Raw genomic sequence first — 24,193 nt, 5'->3', positions numbered from 1 at the left:
AGAAATTTATAGATTTCTTAATTCTGATAATGTTGTGACTGATCATGTTAACAAAATCTGGTACTGCAATTTTAGCAGCTCGGATTGGCAGAAAACCTTTGATAGTTTGTGGAAGTCTCCTATCCCTCCCAAGATTAAGTGTTTTAAATGGCAACTCCTTCTTGATAAGCTCCCTATTAGAAATTTGAATACTGGCTTTGACATTTGTTCTATATGCAGAGTTCTGAAAACTATGAGACATTTTTTTTTTTATTGTACCTTTGCTAAAGAAATTTGGCTTATGTTCAGCTTCTCTATTACTAAGGATATCTATATCTTTGATATTATCTCTGGCTATATATATGGTTTAAAAAAAGATTCTAACCTTTTTTAGCATATTCTTTCATCCTTCATTCTGTGGAACATTTGGAAATGTAGGAATGAAGCCAAATTAAATATATTATGACTTTATATTAATTAAATATTTTATGTTACCGACCAAAAAAATTGAATAAAATAAATTACAAATTATTTTAGAACTCCTAATAGAAAAGTTAAATTATTTAATAATTCGGAACTTGCTATGAACAACATAATATAAATTTTCATGTCAAAATCTGAAATTTATAAAAAAAAAAGTAATATCCAATAATAATAAACACAACCCAACATCTATTCAAATATATTTTGATTAATATGAAAAGCAGTTGACTTAAATATGCCAAAAGTGTTTTTCTATCCACACACTTAAATTTTTCATTGTCCAATAAACACAAGCCACATTTCTCTGGAAATTTATTCACATGTATCAACAAAATTAACTTTTTTAACTCCCAAATGATTATCTCGTTGTCAATGGCTGCCAACGTAAAGTAAAACAAAAAGTAAAATCTACAAGATATAAAAGCTTCTTCTAGAAGCTTTCATTGTCTTCTGGACAAAATAGCCTGACAAAGTGCCACACGTACTGTTTTAAAATGGAAGGTCATACTGTCAAACGCATCTGTAAAGGGAGCTTTGAATATAATTTGTGTTGAGCGACTTTATTAAATGCCCAGATAAATTACACTCAACGGAATTGAGCACCACACGCAAATTTTATTATTATTTTCTGAATTCTTTCGAAAGGTTGTTGAAAGCTACAAAGAAATTTAAAAAAAAACGTCTATCCAGAAGATGATGATTGCTTCCTTATCTTGAACTTATCTCTCACTTGTCGTGTGCCAGAATTTACAAACTGCAAAAAATCAAACAGAAAAAACGAAAATCAGAAAGAAGGAGATTATAAATAGTTTAACCCAAACAGTGATTTTTGCAGAATATGAAACTCTAATTCACCTCGAACAGCAATTCATGTGTTGTGGCATTCACTCGAGAATACCCAAACTCGGAGAAACGTACCAAACTCCACTTTGATGGCTGCATATTTTAAATCCAACAATTATTAATAAAGATTGTAAATTTATTCATCTATTTTACGATTTAGTGCAATTCAGATTTGATTATAGTAGTTTCTCACATTAGACTCAAATTGATCGAGAGAAAATCCAGCCATCCCAATAACGACATGAACGGGTGCGCTGTAATTCATGCTCTCGTAAACATCCACTCCGTCCACGTCCTTGTCAGGAAGAGCTTTGCAGTTATTATTATACAGAGCACATGTTCTCTCATAGTTGTGAACATGACCCCACAGCGCCAAATCCACCTGTGAAACTTTAATGCCTTCTTCTCATTAAGCTCAATCGAGAGAGAAAAAAATCCTTTATTAAAATCAGTATTTATTATGCATCGGAATATAGTAAGGGATCAATAGTGATCAATGTTTGATGTTAATCATACCTGGTACTTGGGAAGAAGTGGTTCAATGGCTGCAACAAATTTGGTATCAACATTATTGTGGATCAATCCTTCCTTTATACTCGAATACATGGGTCTATGCCTGTTGTTATGCAAGCCAAATATCATTATTTTCATTACAGCGATTTTAAGTTAAAAAAATTTAAACAAAAACTAAATTTAAGCATCACTGTATTAGATAATATTCATTCACTATATTATCCACTGCATCACAATAATGGATCATAAAATGATTCAAAACTTGTGAATATTATTTACACCACCAACTTTTTGAAAAAAACGGGGAGCCGGGGGGAATCAATAATGAGTAATTCTTATGTTTGATGAGGGAGAGCAAGTACTTTGTTTAAGAAAATGAAGAGAACATCAATGGAGTGATATGTTACCCTGTGAAAACAAGCCAGGGTGTTTGCTTGCGGTCCACAGAAGTCAAGTCTTGCTCGATCCATGCATACTGAAATCCAATTCAAACAGAAAAAAGTACAAATTGAAATAATATTAAGATAGCTGATTGCTTATATCAATAATTCAGATCACTTCAACATTCATCATCAAAATAAAGAGAGGAAATAGACATTAAAATAAGGAAAGTAAATAGAAAATTAAAATTATGAAGAAATTAAGTAAATAATTGAAAATAAGCAAGAGTCTATAACACAATGATAAATTATGAACTTCTTATTCAAGAAATCTAGTTGAACTCAACTATATATTAATAACAATAATTAATTACAATAAATATTTAATCTGACTTCAGTCAGCTATTACCATCAAATGAAAAAATGAGAATATTATACCTGTTCACTACCTGTACTCCAATCATGCTCTGTGGATATAACAGTGAAATGCACTGGGCCTTGACTGACTGAGTACCACGGTTTGTCCTCTGTTTGTGTTGGCATAGGGAAATATCTCTCATAAGCAACACCACATTCTCCACCAGAGTCTGTGCTCTCATATATTGATTTACTCCCCGGAAAGTCTCTGAATATGAAATTAAACAATTAATCACTTCTCTTTTGAAGCCCATTCTATGTGAAAGACATGGAAATTAGAAAATTCATAAGTTAATGAAGTATTAATAACCTTTCGTGGTTGCCAATGGCAGTCATGTAAGACACACGGGAAGCAAGTGGGGAGATCATATGGAGGAAGAAATCCCACTCAACTAGAAACCCAGTTGCATAGCTGATATCTCCAATATGAAACACAGAATCCACGTCTTCTTCTTCTGTCATCGCCTTTATAACTCCCAGTGACCCTGGCTACAAATTATTCCACTGCCCATCATTAACCTTTCATAGAAAATACTAATTGGGGTTTTAGTATGGAACATGGGGGGAAAATGCAAAACAAATTTATAAGTTTTGTGAAAATAAAATATATTTGGGACCTGTTTAAAAGAATAGGCTCGACTATCCTTCAGGCATAATGTTTTAAAAAAAGTCAAAACTTTTTTTTTTGAGATTTTCAGAAAGAAATATAATGATTTTTTTTCAAATTTTTTACTTTTTTCATTTACAAAACATGTAGATGATGAAGAACAAATGCTGAAAAACTCAAAAAAATCTATTGTATTTTCGATTTTTTGAAATTTGATCAACAATACATTTTATACCATGTCCAAAAAATATATACCTGAATATAATGTTCGTCAGATGCATCAAGAGGAGCTTTTCCCATGTCCCCAAATGCCAAAAATTTGATGTGGCTCGCACCTGCTTCTGGAGGGGTGGAAAATTGTACTGGATCACTCCACCCCACATTATCACTGGAGGCATTGAGATTTCAGAAAACTGGAATTTCTCACATCCATTACAATGCAAAAAAAATTTAAAATTTAAAATCTGTGTCTGATATTCAAGTAGTTTAGAAAAATTTACACCTTCCATATGTGTAAGTATATTTGTGAGAGGGAAGAAGACCGGTCATTAAAGCCGTGTGAATATATCCAGGATCGTGCCACCCAAAATCTGTGGTTGGGCTTGGAGTTAAACCACCACCTAGAACAACAACAAAGTGTGTTATTTTTTTTCATTAAATTTATAATTATATATTGTCAAACATTTTTTATGGTCTATAATACTTGTTTGAAGATTTCTCCAACATTTTAGATCAGTTTCCATGATCTTAGAGAGCTAGAAAAGACAAACAAAAAAAATCCTCCAATTTCATCAAAACTCATATAATCAAATTGAATGAAAATCAGAATAAAAAATAATTCAAATTAATTTGATATATGAAGAACTATCCAAATGAGAAAAAAGAAGTTACCACACATATCAGCTTGAGTGAAGGTAGTAACAGCGGACTTGGAAATCTTCCCAGATGCATAGTGTAGATATTGATCGTCATTGCTTCCACTGATCCATGTCACTTTCATCTAAAATAAAATAGAAGGATGTTAATTGAAGATTTTATATGACTAATACTTTGAATCTATATAAATTTAATGAATAACTAGTGCTTAATTAGGGCCACATACCGAAGTCCCTGTAGAATCTGTGGTGGAAATGTGAGCGTGAAGAGGCATATTTGGGTTGGAAAACATGAGAGGCTTTGAAGAGTTAAGGATGCAAGGAACATCATAGCCACCTCGGAATACAACAAACTCAATGTGCGTGCGGATGTTTACAATGTGAAATGATAAGGACCCACTGCAGGTCTCCACCGTACAATCATCTCCTGTTTTCTTCTCACACCTGCTTTTATTGCATGATAGATAGGAAGGGTCGTTCTTCATGAATTGGGACTGTAACAACCATACAATTCAGTTATTTACAACTCAGCCAGCTCCAATCTTTTTAAAAACGTATATTGCAACAAGGAAGGATTTTAACTGTTGGGCTGCTTTAATCAGAGTGTTTATCTTGAGAATGACGTATACCAATAAATCTTAATCATAATAAAAGGTGAAAAAGGTATGATTTGAAAATATATTATTTATAAATTATTACTTTAAAAAAAATTATGTGATTAAATTTTCATATTGGAACACAACACCTCTCTAATGAGAGACTCACAATTTACTGATGCATTGTAAGCTCTTGCCTATTTATAAATTAAAATTTAAAAGTGCTATTAAGTCTAGTTTCTTAGAGACTTTATTGAACAATTAAATGAAGTGAAAAGTTAAAATAGTTTAAGTAGAATCTAACAGTTTATGTCTTATTTTTGAAGAGGATCTTATTAATGTGATTTAAACTGAATCATCTAATGGAGTCAAATTCTCTATTTTGTAGTTCAAGACAAATTCATTTTGATCATTTCAAACTCGGGTGACTTTTCTAGTAAGATATATCTATTAATTATGTGATTCAAGAAGGGCCACCTATCCAAATCAAAGCTTATAATATATTTAAATCTTATCTAATGACTCATATGAAACTGCACTTACTTTTAACATAGAACTCATTTAATTATACGATTTTAGTTCACCACTCATATAAATCAAAATTTAGATGATTTTATTTAAATGAGTCCATTCAAACAATTAGTACAACCCTCAAAATACAACATCAGTCAAAATACAACATATATACTATTAAATCAATAGATAAATACAATTTAATATTAGACCTGCCCATTTTATACAATTTATAATTTATAAATTTAACATCACAATTCTAGGAGTTAATAAATTCCTAAATGGGCATCTTAATAGAGCGGCAATTAATCAAGAGTCAATAAAATATTGTCAATTTTTGTTTTTTTTTTTTCCGAAGTGAGTCAATTCAACATTGTCAAATAAATTGAACTAGAAATGAAGATATGATTCAACTAATGAGAAAAAATAAAATAATATTAAACTAGCATATTGAGGTTACCTTCACGGGGTAATGGCATAAAAGAGGATGGGATGCCACATCTCCTGTTTCCACATAGAGCACGTCATTCAGAGGACAATCCGTTACTCTGTTTCACATTATTAATTCTCTATCGTCAGAACAAAAGAATATCCACAATATACCAAGAGATATTCTCTCTAAGCTGCTTACTGAAAAAGATGTCTATAAGAGTTGTATAGATCAGACAAATTCAGAAATAGACATTTCGAAAATGATATCATTCTCAACCAACGGAAATGAGACGATCACCTTAAAAATGGTATGCCAAGCAAAATTGCTTTACTTTCAAATGTTTCTTCTTAATGGAGTTTCGTTTCTGTCGTGTGATGACCCATTAAATTATGGTTTCTACTCTTTCCAGACTCATCTTAAATTAAATTGTAGTCTCTTTTGTAGGTGTCTTTCTTTGATGAAGCGCGGACGGAAAGCCCACTTGATCATCAATGGTGGGAGCAAACCCCTGTTTAAAACCATTGTTGGTAACTAAATCACCAATCACTTGATCATCATGAATACAAAAGCAATGTAATTGCAAATTTGGAATCCCTACCAGTTCATAGTAGGCATAGCCACCTTGAAAAAGTAGATGAATCGATGCCTACAGATCCGATATTACTGTAGATTATGTGTGAACCTCGACCTCCCCGACAATATCTAAATTCATTAGAAATCCACGGACAAGTGTCAATTATACTGAGAGTGGATTTCAATGCAGCGAGATTTCTACTTATCCTAAAAGAAAATCGAGACCAGAGACTTCTTGAATTTTAGATGGATTTGATTCTAACTAAGCAATTTACAGAGTTTCCTACCATAATTTCCTATTACTCTTGTAGCATAAAATGACACTTGTTGCCCTTCTGGTATGGTAGTGAAAAAGGCAAAAACTCAAAAATATAAATAAATGATACTTGGGTATTGACTGTTTTTCGCCTGCCAATTGCGTTTGCCTGAAAGTCTGCTGACTAAGTTGAAATATGGTTGACATCTTCTGGTAATAAATTGGATATCTGTTTGAATGATAATAACTATTAACAAGAGAAGAAATATATAATCTTTAACACAGCTATTGATAAAAAGAAGCATACTTGGCATTTCCAGGCGAAATTAAGGCGACCCAATCATCATCTTTGGGATTCCTCATCAAGGAGAGGCCACTGCGTGCTCAAATTTATATGTTCCCCACACTGACGTAAACTCCTTCTGTTAATACATCTGAATCCTTCTCTGCAATACTCGTTCTCACTAGATTTGCTCAACGTTGTATTAAATACTACGGATGATCCGCTGCATAGTTGAATTATATCACAAGATATAAGTAGGAGAGCTATTGAAATTACACGGGCAAATGAATACCCGTGAGAAATGAATAATCTCTCAAAGCAAGCTGCCATGGCTGCTCAAGGCTTTGATTTCTCTTCTGCGGAGTGATGGGAAAATTTAATATAGATCATAAAATATTCAATTGTTTTCTTACACAATGGTTTTGTTGTTATATAATGTAGGGGGTTTGGAAAACGAAGTGATAGTACGTCTAGGTAATGTTGAGAATTACGTGTTATTACGTCTAGGTAATGTTGAGAATGAGCTTTTCACATTGAGCAAAGTGCAAACTTTGTATAAGATTCGTTTTTCCGGAAGCTTTTGGATCACTCCTTTGAGCTAAATATAATATATTTTCATAGCCTTTTCTAACAGATTGTCACATAGATTTTTTCTAGAACACATATATTATTATATAGATGGTGACATCTTTATATTAATATAATAGGTTATGATAATAAGCATTAAACTTTGAAATTATAGTTGTCTTTGACTTTGAATTGTGTAGTTTTGTGGTCTTGTTTATCATATTTATAAAGTAATTTATATGTCAAATATGATCTAAGAACATTTCTTGACTATGTAGACATGTGTAAGAGTTTTGGTCATCAAAGTCATTATTGAAATGTCACACCTAAATGACAAGCACATCTAGAAGTTCCAACTTTATGACATACCATCATCATCTTCTTTTCAACGAATTGAACTATAAGCACTTAGTAATTATAGTAAATCTATATTTTACATTACAAAAAAGTAAAGTTCTTTAAAATTATTCATATGTAAAACTGATACTCAAGAGCATCTCTTGACTAGAAGCAAATGAGTAAGAGTATTGTTGGAAAACCATCATCCACATATCACACTTGAAGGAAAGGCACAAGTTCAAAAGTTTAAACCTTGTCACATATCATCATCCTCTTTAATTGTTTCAACTAATTGAACTATAACCCATTTATTATTTTAGTAATTTTATATTTTATTACAGAAGAATTATAAATAATTCTATTTTTATTATGAAAAAAAAACATTTGATCGTTGAACAAAATAATTTTAAATAATAACCTCACATAAGGAAAAGAAAAACATAAGAAACATAAACATAATCTTACCATTAATTTAATCAACTCAATAATAAATTACTAATAAAGATTTTCTAACATTTATCTACATTTAAAGTGTTATATATTTATTTCAATTATTGTAATTTATAAACATCAAGATGCATTTATTTAATTTTTGTATTAACATTTTTAATCATCAACAAAGTCAAAACAACATTGAAGCATAGCTCCGCAACTCTACTTTTCTTGTTAACGGTGGTTTTTATGTGAGATGAGTTGGCACCCCTTGCCCAGGCGATTCGCCTAGACTTATGGCTGGCTATGTCAAAAGGGACTTGCTTGGATGTCACGTGTACCTGTGGTGGACAGGAGTTGATATCTCCTACTTCATCAAATGTGCCAAATCATCTAGCATTTATGCAATCTTCTACACCCAAGGTTACTGGGATAGAACCGAGTGCGATGGATGCTAAACTAAGCTAGAAAGGCATGCTGGTGGGAGTAGATTTTGGACCCACATCTAAGGTTACTAACACTATCTTGCATGGAGAGTTTGGACCAAAGATTTCATTTCCAAATATGGTTGTGGAAAATGTGTCCAAAAGATTTTCACTAAGTCTTGTGGGAAGATTTCTCGGTTATAGACCTACCATATAGATGGTTAGGAAATTAGTCTCTAATAGGTGGAAGTTAAGAGGATCAGTCATGGTGGAGGCAATGTTCCTTTTTAAATTCACAAATGAAAAGGATAGAAACTGGGTATTTGTAGGTTCCTAGGATTGGGGAAATACAATCTAGTCATGGCTAAATGGAAGCATGGCTTTAATCCTAGTGTTGATTTGCAGAGAATGGCCCTAGTTTGGGTCCACCTCCCATGCTTTCCATTGGGATTCTTGGATGATAAGGTCTTCCAATGGATCAGAGATTAATTTGGTCACTTCATTAAGGTCGATGCAACTACCCAAAATAGGTCTTTGTTAGGATTTTCCAAACTCTATGTGAATGTTGCAGTTAATGATACACTTTGAAGTTGTATTATTCTGAATTCAAAATGGGGAATTTGGAGGCAAGCTATCAATTATGAGAATGTAGACTTATATTGCAAAAGATGTAGATAGTATGGACATGTGGTCTCTTAATGAAAAATGGGTTTTAGAAAAAGGGATGATAAAGAGATGGAACCCACAAAATAACTGGATGTCCCAGATGTGTGTTTGGGTGAATCTATGGTGACATCCTAGGACCAAACCCCATGGAAGGGCGTTTTGGTGGGGCAAGTGAACCACAAGGGAGATAAGGACCAAATATATGTTTTAACAAGGATCTGTGTGACCTCTTATGGAGGGAGAATTTTAGAAGGAGTTTGATGAGGCGAGATTGCCCCAGGTTGGTAAGATAGTCAACAATATTCTATGCAAGCCCTCATAGGCAAGTGGGTTTCACACATAGAGGTTGTAGGGGAAAGGATGACCCACAATGCTGAGATATCATTGTCTCAGATTACTTAGAAAAAAGTGACACAAGCCCAACCAGAGAATGGGTGGGTAAGGATGAATGCCTCAAAGAAGAAGGATGGGTCAAGTTGCTCCTCACTATGTGGCACTCTTATGATTAAGCTCCCATGTATTGAGCTTCAAATAGCCTCTGAGTTGAGCTCTATGCCCTCAAGATGAGGGACCCCTTTGGGGATGGAAGGGAGCTGGTAGGAACCTAAACACAAGAGGTATGGTCAACCTAAGGTAGATGTGGGCTTCTAAACAAGGATTGGTAGGCCCCCAACAAGAGTCACAAGAACCAAGGCTACTTCTCAGGACATAGCTAATGGGTCACATAGGACCTTGGAGAATACCCAAAGAGGTAAGAAATGAAATTAATCTCTTGGAATATTAGGGGTTTTAATAGTTCAAGAAAATAATTTGTTTTGAAATCTATGATCAAGTATCATAAGGTAGATATAGTTCTCATTTAGGAGGTTAAGATGAATAATTAGAACTTTGAAAAAATGGCCAACTATTTGTGGCTAGGGGAAAAAATATGCCTATAGTGAAGTGACTAGTGCTTTTGGGGGGATTGCTACTATGTGGAACTCAAACGAACTTGAAGTAGTGGAGCTCCATTATCACATCCACTTTGTGGTAGTTACCTTAAATGAGGAAGGTCAAACCTAGGTTCTTTTGAACTTCTATGCTTCAAACACTAGGTGTGGGACACCTTCAGCTCTGGGGTGAAGCCTCTAATTATATGAAGAAATGGAAGGATTTACCCATTTCATGTGTGTGAGATATTTTAACACCTCTTATAACTGTTAGAGAATATGGGTGGCCTAGATGATGTCTCAAAGAGTATGCAATATCTAGAGGGATTCTTGATTGCAAATAATGTCATAGATATTGAGCTATAGGGACTCCAATATACCTGGTCTAATAATAAGATGGGAAGAAATCTCATTTAGGTAAGGCTTGATAGTGTGCTAATATCAATAGGATGGGATATCTTACCTTTCACCTCCCTCCAAGAATTCACAAGGTCTGTCTCTAACCACTCAATACTTTTGTTCACTTGGCATTCTAATAATTTTCATAGGAAGAAACCTTTTTGATATGAAATCATTTGGCATTCACATCCCTAGCTTAGAGACCCGATCAACTATTGGTGGAGCAAAAGAGTACAAGGATTGGATATGTATTGAATATAGTGAGGAAGAAGAGAGTTATAAGAAGAGAACTTATCAAGAAAAAATGTCTTTGGAAATAGCTTCAAATAAAAAAACCTGAAATCAAAAGAAATATGGAAGAATTACAAGGGAGGACGACAGAAGATGACCTTTCAATGGCTACCCATGAAGAAGAGAAAGGATGATGGAGGAGATGAAATATGGAAATTGGAAGAGAAGAAGTCTTCTCAAAGCAAAGATCTAGGGTTCAATGGTTACTAGAAGGAGATAGGAACATGTCTTTTCTTCACAAATTGACCTCCAAGAACAAGAAGAGAAATACTATCTAGAAGCTGATCAATAAGGACAAAAAAGAACTTCATGATGAGGAGGATCTAGAGAAGTGGACTACTAGCTATTCTCAAGAGATGTAAAATCCCCCTAATGTTCATGTTAATCCCCAAACCAAGTCTGACTTCCTTGTAGTTCTTCACTTGGTCATTGATAATGGGACTCATCAAGACTTTGTTAGGAAGGTGACTGAGGATGAAGTTAATAAGGTGGTCTTTTCTATGGGTTCCTTTAAGGCCTCTAGAACAAATGGTTTCACCCCGACATTCTTCTAAGAGTTTTGGGAGATTATCAAGTATGATCTTGTCCATGCAGTGTGATACTATTAGAATGTTTAGAATAACTAAGAGGGGGGTGAGGTGAATTAGTTATCCAAGGTCTAGGTGTACCAATTGAACAAACAAATACTTAACCAACTTCAGCTCTTAACATTTGATAGCTTGGTCTCTATAGTTAACTTTAAGTAACATCAGCTAGTAGTTCACTGTCCTAAATATAAAACACTTCAAAATGTAGACATAAATTGTAAGACATCACAATGAACATCCACACAAGTTTGACACTAGTATTTAACATGGAAACCCAATTTGGAGAAAACCACCAATAAAATGCCACCAATTTTCACTCTTCTCAAGTGAGCTCTATTAGGAGCCAACCCTGTTAAAGGCTACAAAACACACTATTAAACGTGACTTTGTTAGAGGATTTAATCACCCTATTAAAAGTGGCCTTGTTAGAGGACTTTAGAACATTCCATTAGATTCCACCTTGATTAAAGGATTTACATATGTCTATTAGATCAACCTTGATTAAAGGATTTCAAATACTATTTACAATGGTTAGAAATTAATAACAAGTTTTGATCTATCAAGTACAACTCAATTTGCATATACAAATCTTAGTTTGGCCCATAAGCCAATTCATTGTTTGGCCTCCATTATCATCTCAGTCTCTAATTTTCTTGGCAACCCTTTAAGCAATCACTCTTCACTTCTTCTTAACTCTTATTGTCTTTCTACTTAGATTCTCTAGTTATATAATATTAGCAAATGCTCCAACCTTCAACACCCTTCTCATCATTGGTAAGTTGGGCCCTTGTACCTCCTTAAATAGGCAATTATGATATTTTACCACTTAAATACTACTATAGATCTTAGGGTTACACATAATCCACTAAAAGTAGTTTGCACTCTAGGCAAATCTCTACCCTATTTTAACCTTACTTATGGCACTTCCAATATTCCAAGAAGAGTCTCTTTGGTAAATTTCTCAGTACATGGTATCACTTGCTCAATCATCTACGATGTCTACTTGAATGGTGGTGTCAAGGTTTTCAAGATCTTCCATATAATCTCATCTTCATCTTTGGATCCATTAGAAGATGTAATTCTTGCAACAAACTTTGATATTTACTAGGTATAAATTCTTACTAATTCATCTTCCATCATTTTAGCCTCTTAAGACAAACATATACAATTTTGTAATATGATTCTCTTAGGATGCTTATCACCTTCAAAAGTAGATTCCAAAGCTTTCCAAATTTCATGAGATAAATCTAAGGATTTTACTTGGTCCTGTATTCATTTTTAGGAAGAGCTGAAAAAAGTGCTTCTCTAGCAAGCATCTTACACATATTAGATCTATTTTATCTTTACTACATTCTTCAAGTTTTCTTTCTTCCATAATATTTTTTATATTCTTTGTCATCAGTCAATATTCTAGAACCTTGTATAGCAGACGTGTCTTTATCTTCTCTTTCCAACTGTGATAGTTAAATCCATAAAACTTAAGACTTTTTGATGCAAGGATACAAGGATTCAAAAATCACATAAAGAAAATTCTATAACTTATCACAGAAATATAGCACATTTTGCAAATTTTTAGCTAAATCAACAAACTAGGATAGATTCAAACCTGCAAGCACCAAAATGGTCATAACTTCTACAAAACTTAATGAAATTTGACCAAACCAAAACCAAAAGAAAGCTAACTCAAATACCTTTCTGAAAATATAAGTTTCATGCCTATATCTTTTCATATGAATTTATACTAATAGAAACAATAGTTGGATGTCTAGAAAATTATATAGAAAATTACATAAGACTTGCAAAACAAAATTCTTTTCATTTCTATTCTTCTCAAAAAGATTTCCAACCATTCCAATCTGTATATCATGACCATTACATGATATTTTAATTTCTTTTAAATTCCTCTAGCTATTGGATACCTCCTATCACTCTTGACCTTCCCTTTTACATCAACTTTACATATTGTCAAATTTTTGTGATAATATTTTATTACAAATTTAAAAAATTTTGCATTTTCTCATAAATGACCTTTTAAATTTATAAAACCCCTACTAACATATCAAAATATAATATATATGAAATTATTTTATGATTTTTTACCCTTTCAAGGGTTTATTTACATAATTTAACAATACTAGACAACTTTGACAATCTATTACAAATTGATTCCAAGGCTTAACTTAGCCTTACGTTGACTCAAATATATTGACAAATATTAACTTGAAATTTAAGAAAAAATATTACTGAGATATGTATTCTTTTTTGTCCATTTTTCTGGGTTCTCTTGCACCATGCTCGCAACTTTCAAATCTTCCAAGTCTATTAGAAAGGGGTAAAAAGAAAGCTTATCTTCATCTTCACTTTTGGTCTCTCAATCCTGTTGCTTAAGAATATGAACTTGTCATGAAAATATTTATGCCCTTTACAATCTGATTTCTCTATTACCTGCATTTAAAAGAAAATAGTGAAAAATTCATGGATAAAATCAATTTGATTAATATCAAATTCAATCATAAATATTGCATATTTTCTCTCAAGTCTTCTTGGGAACTTTTCACATTTGTCTTCACTTTCACGATAAATTTGATCGCTCTCTACTCTTTGTTCATCCATAACCTTGATTTCTTCTTTTTCAATAGAAATCTCATCATGAGATTCATCAGCAATGGTACCATCCTTTTGGTCTTCAACCACAACCATATTACCAACACTAGTATTTTATTGTGTAGGCTCCACAATGACTAAAGAAGATTGTTTATCTTCTTTCACAATTTGGACAATAGGTTCATGATTTATCTCTTCCTCTTGAGTTGTAATCATCTCTCCCAAGGCTTAAGTTTTCTCTTCCATATTATTTAACTTTGCTTTCAAGTTCATTAATTCTTCCTTTATCTCCTTCACCTCGTCTTCTTTTCTCTTCCTTCTCTCTTCATTTTTCCTCTTCTTTTCTTCTTCTTCTTTCATTTTATTTTCATATTCTTTCTTCTCCTTTTGTGAATCCTTATCCTACATATACTTCCTAAAAAATTTAAACCCTCCAAGCAAGATTATATCTTCTTACCACATCTTTTCTTGCCTCACCTAGGTTTTCCTCTCTTTTCCACTACCTGATTTCTTGGCATCTAGGTTCTCTCTTCAACCTACAAAATTCAAACATCAAACCCACATAATTTCCTTTCCCTAAATATTTTTAGATCTAATACCAATTTGATGCAAGGATTCAAAAATCACACAATGACAATTCCATAACTTATGATGGCAATATTAACAAACTATGACAAATTCAGACTTGCAGTCACCAAAATGGTCATAACTTCTACAAAACTTAATGAAATTTGACAAAACCAAAGAAAAAAGGAAGCTAACTCAAATAGATTTCTTAAAATATAAGTTTAATGCTTTTATCTTTTCATATAAATTTATACCAATAGAAAAAATAGTCAAGTTTGTGGAAAATTATACAGAAAATTAACATAAGACTTGCAAAACAAAACTCTTTTCATTTCTATTCTTCTCAAAAGGATTTTCCAACCATTCCAATCTTTAAATCATGACCATTACATGATATTTTAATTTATTTTAAATTCCTCTAACTATTGGATACCTCCTATGACTCTTGACCTTCCTTTTACATCAACTTTACATATTTTCAAATTTGTGTGACAATATTTTATCACATATTTGAAAAATTTTGCGTTTTATCATAAATGACCTTCTAACTTTATAAAACCCCTACTAACATACCAAAATATAATATATATGACATTTTATGACATTTTACCCTTCCATGGGTTAATTTACATAATTTGACCATACTAGACAACTTTGACAATCTATTATAAATTGATTCCAAGGCTTAACTTAGCCTTACATGTTGAATCAAATATAAATTGACAAATATTAACTTGAAATTTAAGAAAAAATATTAATGACATATGTATTCCTTTTTGTCCATTTTTCTAGGTGCTCTTGTACCACTTTCTTTTCTGAAATGACCTGCCATTGATCTCCTTAAGTTGTCAAGATTTTCCTTCAAGGACTTGATGCTCTAACACCAATTGTAAGAAATTAAAGTCCACCAAGATAACTAAGAGGGGAGGGGGGTGAATCAATTATCAGATTAATATAACTTTTATCAACCTTATTAAAGCTTAAGCATATGAAGAATATAATCAATAACCTTAAGAAGATACACATATAGAATAACATCAGATATGTTAACTAGGGAAACCATTGATTAGAGGGAAAATCATGGTGGGGATGGTACCCAAAAAATGATGTACTAATAAAAAATTTCCTTGTAAGAAGATGGATTCTATTAGGAGCAAATGAAATGCATTCAATACATATCAGTCCTTATTAGGAGACTTTAAATGTCTGTTAGGAGATTCCAACCCTGATAGGAGTTCTGCTAACCCTATTAGGAGTTGTGCCAGCCCTATTAGGAGTTGTAGAAGATAGATGGACACACTATCCAACATCTTGCAAGGAAACACCACCAAACTCACTGTCCAACTGGCCTCTATATTATTCCTTTTAGAATAATAGAAATACAACTAATCTTTGCAACTTGCACTCTTTCTCTATCTTCTTACTATGCCAATACCACACCAAATACCTTCTCATATCTCAAAACCAAATCTACAAATTCACATTACACTAATCCCTTTGATCACTTATAGTTACAAACTTTGGACATCACTTGCATAATTCACACTTACACACAATTTTACCCATGTTTCGCTACAAGGAAAATAACCTTCCTTTATACCATATCCTCAAAATAATTCTTTGAGTTATCCTTGAGGCTTTTCCAATTAATTATAATAGCACTTCATTCAGATAATACAATTCATTACATATTTTAACAATTACAAAACACTCTCAGTGTACAGTAATTACAACTTTGTACATGTGTGACCTCAAACCTCCCACACTCATTTATGTCATCCTCTAGTTGTCTACCATCATTGTCTAACTTTTCTCATCACAATTCTATCCATGTTAAGAAATACAATCCAAATACTAGAAACCACTTCTTAGGTACTCTATCTACACACTGTCCTCTACAAATCATGAATAACTCTCACATGTCTTCAACTTTATTGTAGGCACACTTGTCCACACTATCAGGACATACTGTAGAGCATATTCTCAATGAGGCTTGACCTCATTGTCAATACAAAATCCATATGACCTTGTTCTCTATCTACTACTATGTCTGTCTTTATAGAAACAATACTATGTTGACATCAATGACAAATACAGTCATGAATACAACATGTCAATCTCCCCAATTGTTCTATCAGTGCTTAGGATACTCCCCCAAAGGAATACCACTAGCATTCATGCTAACATATTCTTTCACCTAGTCCTTTTGCTTTCTCAATTTGACTTCGACTATATTCTTGGTTGATTTAGGGGTGTCTATACTTGATCATATTGTGTCCCTAGTCTGAAATATGTATATTTGGCTCTATTTTAGGCTTAAAATGATCACACTGGCTCCTTGGTTACATAACTTGATTTGAAGGATTGTTCACTTGTCATTCTTCTCACCCTACTTACTTTTCTATTTGGATTCTTCCTTAGCTCCCAACTTGAGTTGCTAGTTTCATAAACTACTTGGACACTTTTGACAAGTTGCTATCATTACTACCTCTCTTTGAAAAGTGAACATCTTAATTTTCTAAGTTTGAAATCCAAGTGCTTTGTGTTATCTTATTTGGCTAAAAGCTAGCTATTACATACTAGTTACAACTAGATTCCAACTTGGTCAAGGAAGTCACCCTTCTTTAGCTTTGAATAATTATCTTCTCCAACTAGGTGCCCATGTAAGAAACATTTTGAGGCTAAAATTTTCTTTCACAAAGTAAAGGAAGAAAAATCTAACACTTGGTACAATCCTCTTAGTCATTTTAGTAGTTCCTTTGATACTCCATTTGATACCCCTAGGGCTGGAAATAGTGTGTCTTTCACCATGAATCAAGAAGAGAGAAACTAACACTTATATATCTTCTTTCCAATTAGGTCTGAATAAAAAAAATGTGAGAATAAATCCTACCAAGATGAACAAGAAAGACTAGAACAAGAGAGACTTGAACAAGCAAGACAAGTGGATGCTTGCAATACTAACTCTCATGGATTTGGAATCATCACATGAATAACTTTGGGAACCCAAATTCTAATGCAACTTATAGCAATCCTTTTGTAAACTTTGGGAAAAATGAAAATGCCACCCCTCCAAGGACCCCAAGGTCTCATCCTAAGGCCAACATGTCTCCACCTAGACATTCCTGACATGGAAATCCTTCACAACATGGGATTGAGGTAGATAATGAGAATACTATCAAAGACCTCATAATATTCCAACAAGATTATTACCTTCCAAGACTCATTCTTAAGACTTTAGAGAAAATTGGGGACTAATATTTTACATACATTACTTCTAGAGGATGGAAGTTACCCCATGAGTTTGATGATCAATAGATCACTCAAAAGAGAGAACCTATAAAAAAATGAGATCTTGATCTAAAATAGGTCCAAGACTTATGAAACATATTTTCATACATGAAAATGGAAAGGGAAAATCCTAAGTCTTCATTCATTGAGTCTATATGTGTGCTTCCTTTTGACAAGAATCCTTACATGATCTCACTAGTACATTTGATCCCATTTTTACACCAAAATTTTTGACCATCTAATAGAATGGGGTCAAATTGGTCATTTTATGCAAGGCAACGTATATAATTTTTTTAACTAGAAGCCCATGTTGGTCAAAATTTTGACCAACATGAACTTACACTATGTCAAAATCCAAAAAAAGCTCTTTGTCGTGCCCTAATTTCAATCTTTCTGCGCAACCAGAAGAAAGGTTGTGGATGTGCGGTTAATATTTATCGTTTATTGCATTTTGTGGTGCCAACAGAGGAAGGGTTTGAAGATTACGTGCCAACAGCATTTTACTGCCAGTGCCAACAGCGTTTGACAACTTCAGTGCAACCTCCGTCGGAACAGTAAGGAAGCTTTCAGTAATCAAAACTATATTTGCATTGCTTAATGTGTATGTTTCATATTGCTTTCGCATTGTGTACCATAGCATTGTATAAACTTTTAAGGAAAAAATAGTTATAACTTAATAGATTAATTTCTGTCGGCTGCCTGAGAGAGGTGTCACAATAGCTGGATCATAGTGTTGCTTAGTTTCAATACATTATGTGCAAATATGAACAGTGACGTGCTTATCAAGAAGACATAGTGTAAATTCTTCCTCATAAATTTTGAGTCAATGTGAATCAATAATCATAAGAAAAGTGTTGATTGAAGTGATAACTGAGTGTAGATCATACTATGCTAAGCTACTTCAGAAAATGATATCTTTTTCAGTATGTAGCTAGAGAAGCTTCATAAATGAAGGGAAGAGAACAATAGAACGTACATTTATTTGGGTATTCTCATTATCTTCAAGGCGATATTCATGCATAATCCATTCTTCTTTCTGGCCATGAGGGGCTCTCCCAGTGTAGAAGACTAAGGTCTTTCTCATTCCAATCCTCTTGAAGTTCATATAAATGGCCTTATCATGGCCAGTTGCCTTCCAAAACCCTATAGTTGTTGTTCTATTTGTGCAGGTGCCTGTTGGGTACTTCTTGTCTTTATGACTGAAAAAGTACCACTCATTTTGTGGAGAAGAACCTATCTTGCATCTCTCTAGTTCATTTCAAAATAACAATTAGGGGAAAAAGTCACAAAGATAACAAGTCTTAAAGAAAATTCTATTAAGAAGAAATCAATCCATACCATGGAGGTCCCAAGGTTCAAGCTCGTTAAGATCAACATGAAGGTCAATGATCTCATAGTACACATTTTTCTTCAAATAATAGTGTAAAAGTTCTTCATTCATTGGATGAAACCTGAACCCTAGTGGTACACATGAGGATTGCCCATTGTTGATAAACCCATCCTTGTAGTACAAGAAAACATACATATGTGCATCAATCATACACTTTATTTCGCCTCCAAGAGTCATAACAATTAGCAATACCAAGAAGGAAAAGAGAAGAATCAATAAGTCCATTCAAACGGCAGAAGAACATATATATCATCTTCTCAAACTACTTAGTGTTCTTTTTTCAAAAGTCCTACAATGAATTTTTTTTTTTCTCAGAACTATTTTGAAATGAACAATATAAATTCGTCTTGCTTATCTTGGTCTGATGGAGTATGATACAAAATATCCTGAAATATAATTCAAGATATCAAAAGTATCATGAAATATAATCCAAAAGATATTGAAATATATTCTAAATATCATGAAATATGATCCAAAATCCTCAATATTCTAAGGAATTATCTAAATATATATACCAATTGAACTTATCATGGATAGTAAAAATGTCATATTAGGTTCTACTATGTTTGGTGGTGCTTACACCCAGCTCTACTACAAGAGTTAGGTAGCTCACATACTAGTAGACCACCAGACACACCAGGATGTTGTAACATAATACATATATATAGCAATAGCAAACTCTACACTCTGCTATATGTTTTCTTCTTGGAAGAGGAAAGAAACTACTACAATCTTTTTAGAAAGACAAAAGAATGATACATCAAGCAAACAGAGCTTGATTGCATGATAAGCTTATAGTTCTAAAGTAGTCCCCAGAAGGACAAGCCTCTTCCAAGCCAACATGAAGACCCTGGAACATGTGTTATACAAAAATTGGCTGCTCAAAGAAACACAACCATGTGGCTTGAAGATGAAAAACTAAAATCAATTCCCAAACACAAAATTATACAAGTTTGAATCTTTCTTCTACATAATTCCATGCCCATGTTTCTGATCCTACAAATTAATATCAAAACCAATTCCACTAACCCCAAATTCAGGCTCATATCTAATCAACACTTAAACCAAAACCCAACCCCTACAAATACAAACATCTCAACTCTAAAAAACATGAAATCTACTTATAAATCTTGATGACTGCCTACAAAGTTTTAGTTTTCTCAACTCTATACACTTTGAATAGATCAGATCAGCATGTGGGTATCAGCCAAAAGTGGTGAATTTGAGCTCCTCCCTCTGGATTCTCTATATCAAGAAACCCAATCAATCTGAATCCACCTAGTCAACAATAGAGTGGAGTCTTTTAGACCTTTCTGAAGAAGAAAAAAGGCCAAAAGGCTACAAGATTAGCACATGAAGGTTGCAAGGTGCTGCAAATTGTATAGAAAAAATGAATGTTATAAAAAGCTAGCACATCTGAAAATGAAAATAGAGCTATTAAAACTGACGGTTGCAAGATTTAGATTTTTAGAAGATGAATGATTGAGCTAATAAAATTACTGTTAGGCTACCATAGCTACTTTAGGACTTGGTGAATCAATATTTGAGATCACTTTGTAACATCGCTCACAAAGTGTGGGATGATCCACAAATGAGCCAACTACCTGAGAGTAGATCCAACATCTTTTGCATTTGGCACCATCTGCATGAGATACCCCAATCCACAATTCACCAACTCTTGGTGAAGAATAGATTCTAGTGTAAGCTACACCAGTACTAGATGCGTGTTCCATTGAAGCTAGAACTTCAACCTGAGAAGTTATAAAAATCCTATGTAACTTGTCTGTGTCATAACCTCGCATAGACATCTCATGGAATCTTCGAAGCAGGTTTACATTAGAGCTACATAAATAAACCTTAGCATCTAAACTTGCACCTATTAGCCTTGCACCTCTGGCCATCTCCAAGAATTTGTTTATTTCTATTCTCATCTCAAGGACTTTTTCCCAGTACTCAACATTAGGTTTCATCAGCATTAGCCATTCATCATTAATCCTTGGCCATTGTGCTTCAAAAATAAACTCTAATGCTGAGCCATCTTCCTTGAAATGTGTATATGGAATATGTTGCCATGCATCCTTGGCCGTGTGAGGTAGAATTGGAGCTATAGCCCACACAATGCAAAGTAGATGAGCTGCACGAATAGTTTGACAACCCCTCCTTGTTTGGCTCACTACTACATTTGACCTTATTTTTTGACCAAAATTTTTGACCATCAATTAAAAAGGTTTACGTTGGTCGGATTGGAGAAGGAAAAAATCCTCTTTTTAAAAATCTAAGCCCATGTTGGTCAAAATTTCAACCAACACAGGCTTAACTTCAATATGAAAAAACATTTTTGATTTCATTGATGTTTGAGTGTGCGAAGGAGCTAGAGCTGTGTAAGGGTTTTCTTTTGGATTTTTTTCTTTTGTGTAACACTTGAATCCTCAGTCAGTGCTTGGGCCAATGATTTCTCTAAGAATAAAAATGCTTTGTAGATTGAAATTTTCTTTCCCTCTCTCCTAACACTGATTTTGGGAGGTTCCTTTACTTGGATTGCATGGGTGGTGTTCGACAGTGACAAGTTAAAGGAGTGGGGAAAAGCTAAATACACATGGCCACCAGTAGCCCTTGTAATAATCATGTGGACTCTAACAAAGTCAGAAATGGGCATTTCAAAGCCTGTAAGTACTCAACTAATGCAGTACGTGACATTCTTAGGTCATACAGAAAAATATATCTAGGTTTCCATGTTGAAGGGAAGAGTAAATATTGTTGGTGGCACACCAAGCAGGTATTATGGTAATCATAACTCTGATCCAATTATATTGGAGTTTGGGTTATGAGCAGACTTTCCGAGTCTTGATAGTAAGATTCAGCTAGGAAAAATGAGCAGGAGACAGGAAAAAAATTTAAAAACTAAAGCCAAAAGTCTAAGACACTAAAAGGCACCTTTACAACTCTAATCTTCCATTTAAGGATACTTCTTCTTTTTGTTTTAATGCCATGGATTTTATACTCCACAAGCTTTTATACCTGAACACTCGCGAGAGTATATATAGGAAAATGTTGTTTCCCGAAACTCAAATCTTCTTTGGTACTGATTCAATGTAGATTTTATTTGATTATTTTATTATGTCTTTAAAGTTGGTTAAATGAGGGTTGCATAGTAAAAGACTCAATTTCTTATAAAATATTTTTATTTCATTGTTTTATCAATATTTTGAGTTTGAGTGCCAAGCCCGAGTCTTGTAACTAAGCTTTGATGCTTTTTTTGTAGAAAAAAAGACAAGGAAAAATGGAAATAAATTACTAAAAGACCAGGTTACAATATATGATGACCCACTAGGCCAATTCAACAGTTAAAAGACTAATTTGCCAAAAGTTCAATACAAAGAGAAGATCTTATGCTAGAAAGAATCCACCACGGGAATCACCACAAAAGGCCCAGGGGATAAAGAGACAGCAAAAAAAATCTGCATCATTGACTGTCCATGTTCACAAAGTTTTAATTTAAGCTGCATAGAAATTAACTTCTATGTGCCTAAGCTGATATTGCTAAATGATTATAAATATTCTAGTCCACCCTGTAGTTCTGATCCATTCTGAATGTGTCCTCCAAACCTAATGCCAACCCTAGAATGGAGTGATGCCACCCTGGACGAGGTATGGCTAGCCATGGAAGCTAAGGGAAAGTTTGAAAATTTCTCCTTTGATCACTGATCTGCATACTGGAGTACTCATTCTGCCTGATACAATCCAACTCAATGATTGACCCATTTGAACTTCCCATCTGAGCTCATGCACTTGTGATTGTTGTCCAGTATGGTCCATGCAGCCATTATCAAACATTGATTTATTTTCTATCCGGTTGGAGGCATTGTCCTAGGTTACTGTAGTGTTGTAGAGGATAAAAGTGCATACTTAGTACTTCTTTCAACTTCTCTTATACACCCTTCAGCCATTTCATTAAATGTGCCATTCTATTTGATTCAATGGATTTTAGCATTTAATTGTATTCAACCTCTTCCTAATCCTTTTATTTAATTGTATTCAACATTCTAGTTGAACTTTGCTTGAGTTGGCTTTCCTCCAAAATTGGTTTGTTGCTTGTTTTCTTACCTGTATAATCTGAGAGGACCACTTTTTTTAATAGATCTGGTTGAAGAAAATGGGGAACATGTTAATGAGGAACAGCCTTCAATCTTTCAAGTAAATACTGATTTGGTTTCTGCAAGTGTCCATGTTTTTCTTATGTATGGAAATTGACATAGTTTCTTTCTCTTTTGTTTTTAGGAGGCTCTGTTTGGAGGCTCTAATTGGAGCACATCTGGTGGGAGGTGGTGTAAATGCAGCTATTGAGTTAATGCTGTGGATGAATATGGAAGTTGGCATTGAAGTCAAATCAGTAGACATTGCATCCCAATGCTCTTTCAACTATCAGAGTGTCTTGGACACAAATTTGGATGAATTGGAATTGTACCTAAATTACCACTTTGTTAATCGATGTCTTTTAGTAGAAGCACTCACACATGGTTCACTTACTGAAGCTGAGGGACCTTCCTATCAGGTACATTTTGTTTCACCTTACCTTGAAAAATCTGTATATTACTTTGGTAGTAGTTAATTTAAAATTCTTTTAGTGTGCTGATTTTAAATGTGTAAATTATAATTATGAGGTTCAAATCTTACCTACACCACCACTCACACCTTTGCAATATGAAAACATCAAACAAATGGGTACCATTTGCAATCGGACATTAAATTTCTCCTTACAATAGGGTTGTCTAGATTGTTATTGAAGAAGACAATAAAAAGTTTGTGTGGTGCTCAATTTATGCTCCCATTGCACATTACGAGAGAAATGAGCTATGGAAATGGATATATGGGCTTCAATATATCCCTTGGATTGTAGGAGCTGACTTTAACATGGTTGAGAGTAGGGAGGACAAATCTATAGGAAGTTAACAATA

At 33.7% G+C, this 24,193-nt stretch overlaps 1 protein-coding gene across 1 annotated transcript; it reads right to left on the bottom strand.

The window, feature by feature from the left end:
* Window positions 1-1,054: 1,054 nt before the first annotated feature.
* LOC149529505 (nucleotide pyrophosphatase/phosphodiesterase-like) lies at window positions 1,055-7,081 on the bottom strand. The gene is made up of 14 exons (XM_089808157.1): window positions 6,924-7,081; window positions 6,599-6,697; window positions 5,667-5,754; window positions 4,325-4,591; window positions 4,114-4,222; window positions 3,725-3,863; window positions 3,478-3,610; window positions 2,926-3,104; window positions 2,637-2,823; window positions 2,226-2,293; window positions 1,822-1,921; window positions 1,499-1,687; window positions 1,318-1,398; window positions 1,055-1,216 (listed from the first exon to the last, which is right to left on the bottom strand). Exons 1-14 carry the CDS (start codon window positions 7,079-7,081, stop codon window positions 1,145-1,147), a joined length of 1,869 nt encoding a protein of 622 aa, XP_089664283.1. The 3' UTR covers window positions 1,055-1,144.
* Window positions 7,082-24,193: the final 17,112 nt, after the last annotated feature.

The sequence above is a fragment of the Cupressus sempervirens genome, chromosome 11 (assembly GCF_028749045.1).
Source record: "Cupressus sempervirens isolate cs-2001-9-10 chromosome 11, ASM2874904v1, whole genome shotgun sequence".
Lineage (NCBI taxonomy): Eukaryota > Viridiplantae > Streptophyta > Pinopsida > Cupressales > Cupressaceae > Cupressus > Cupressus sempervirens.
Note: the sequence above shows the minus strand (reverse complement) of the source record. Positions and strands in the feature narration are given on the sequence as shown.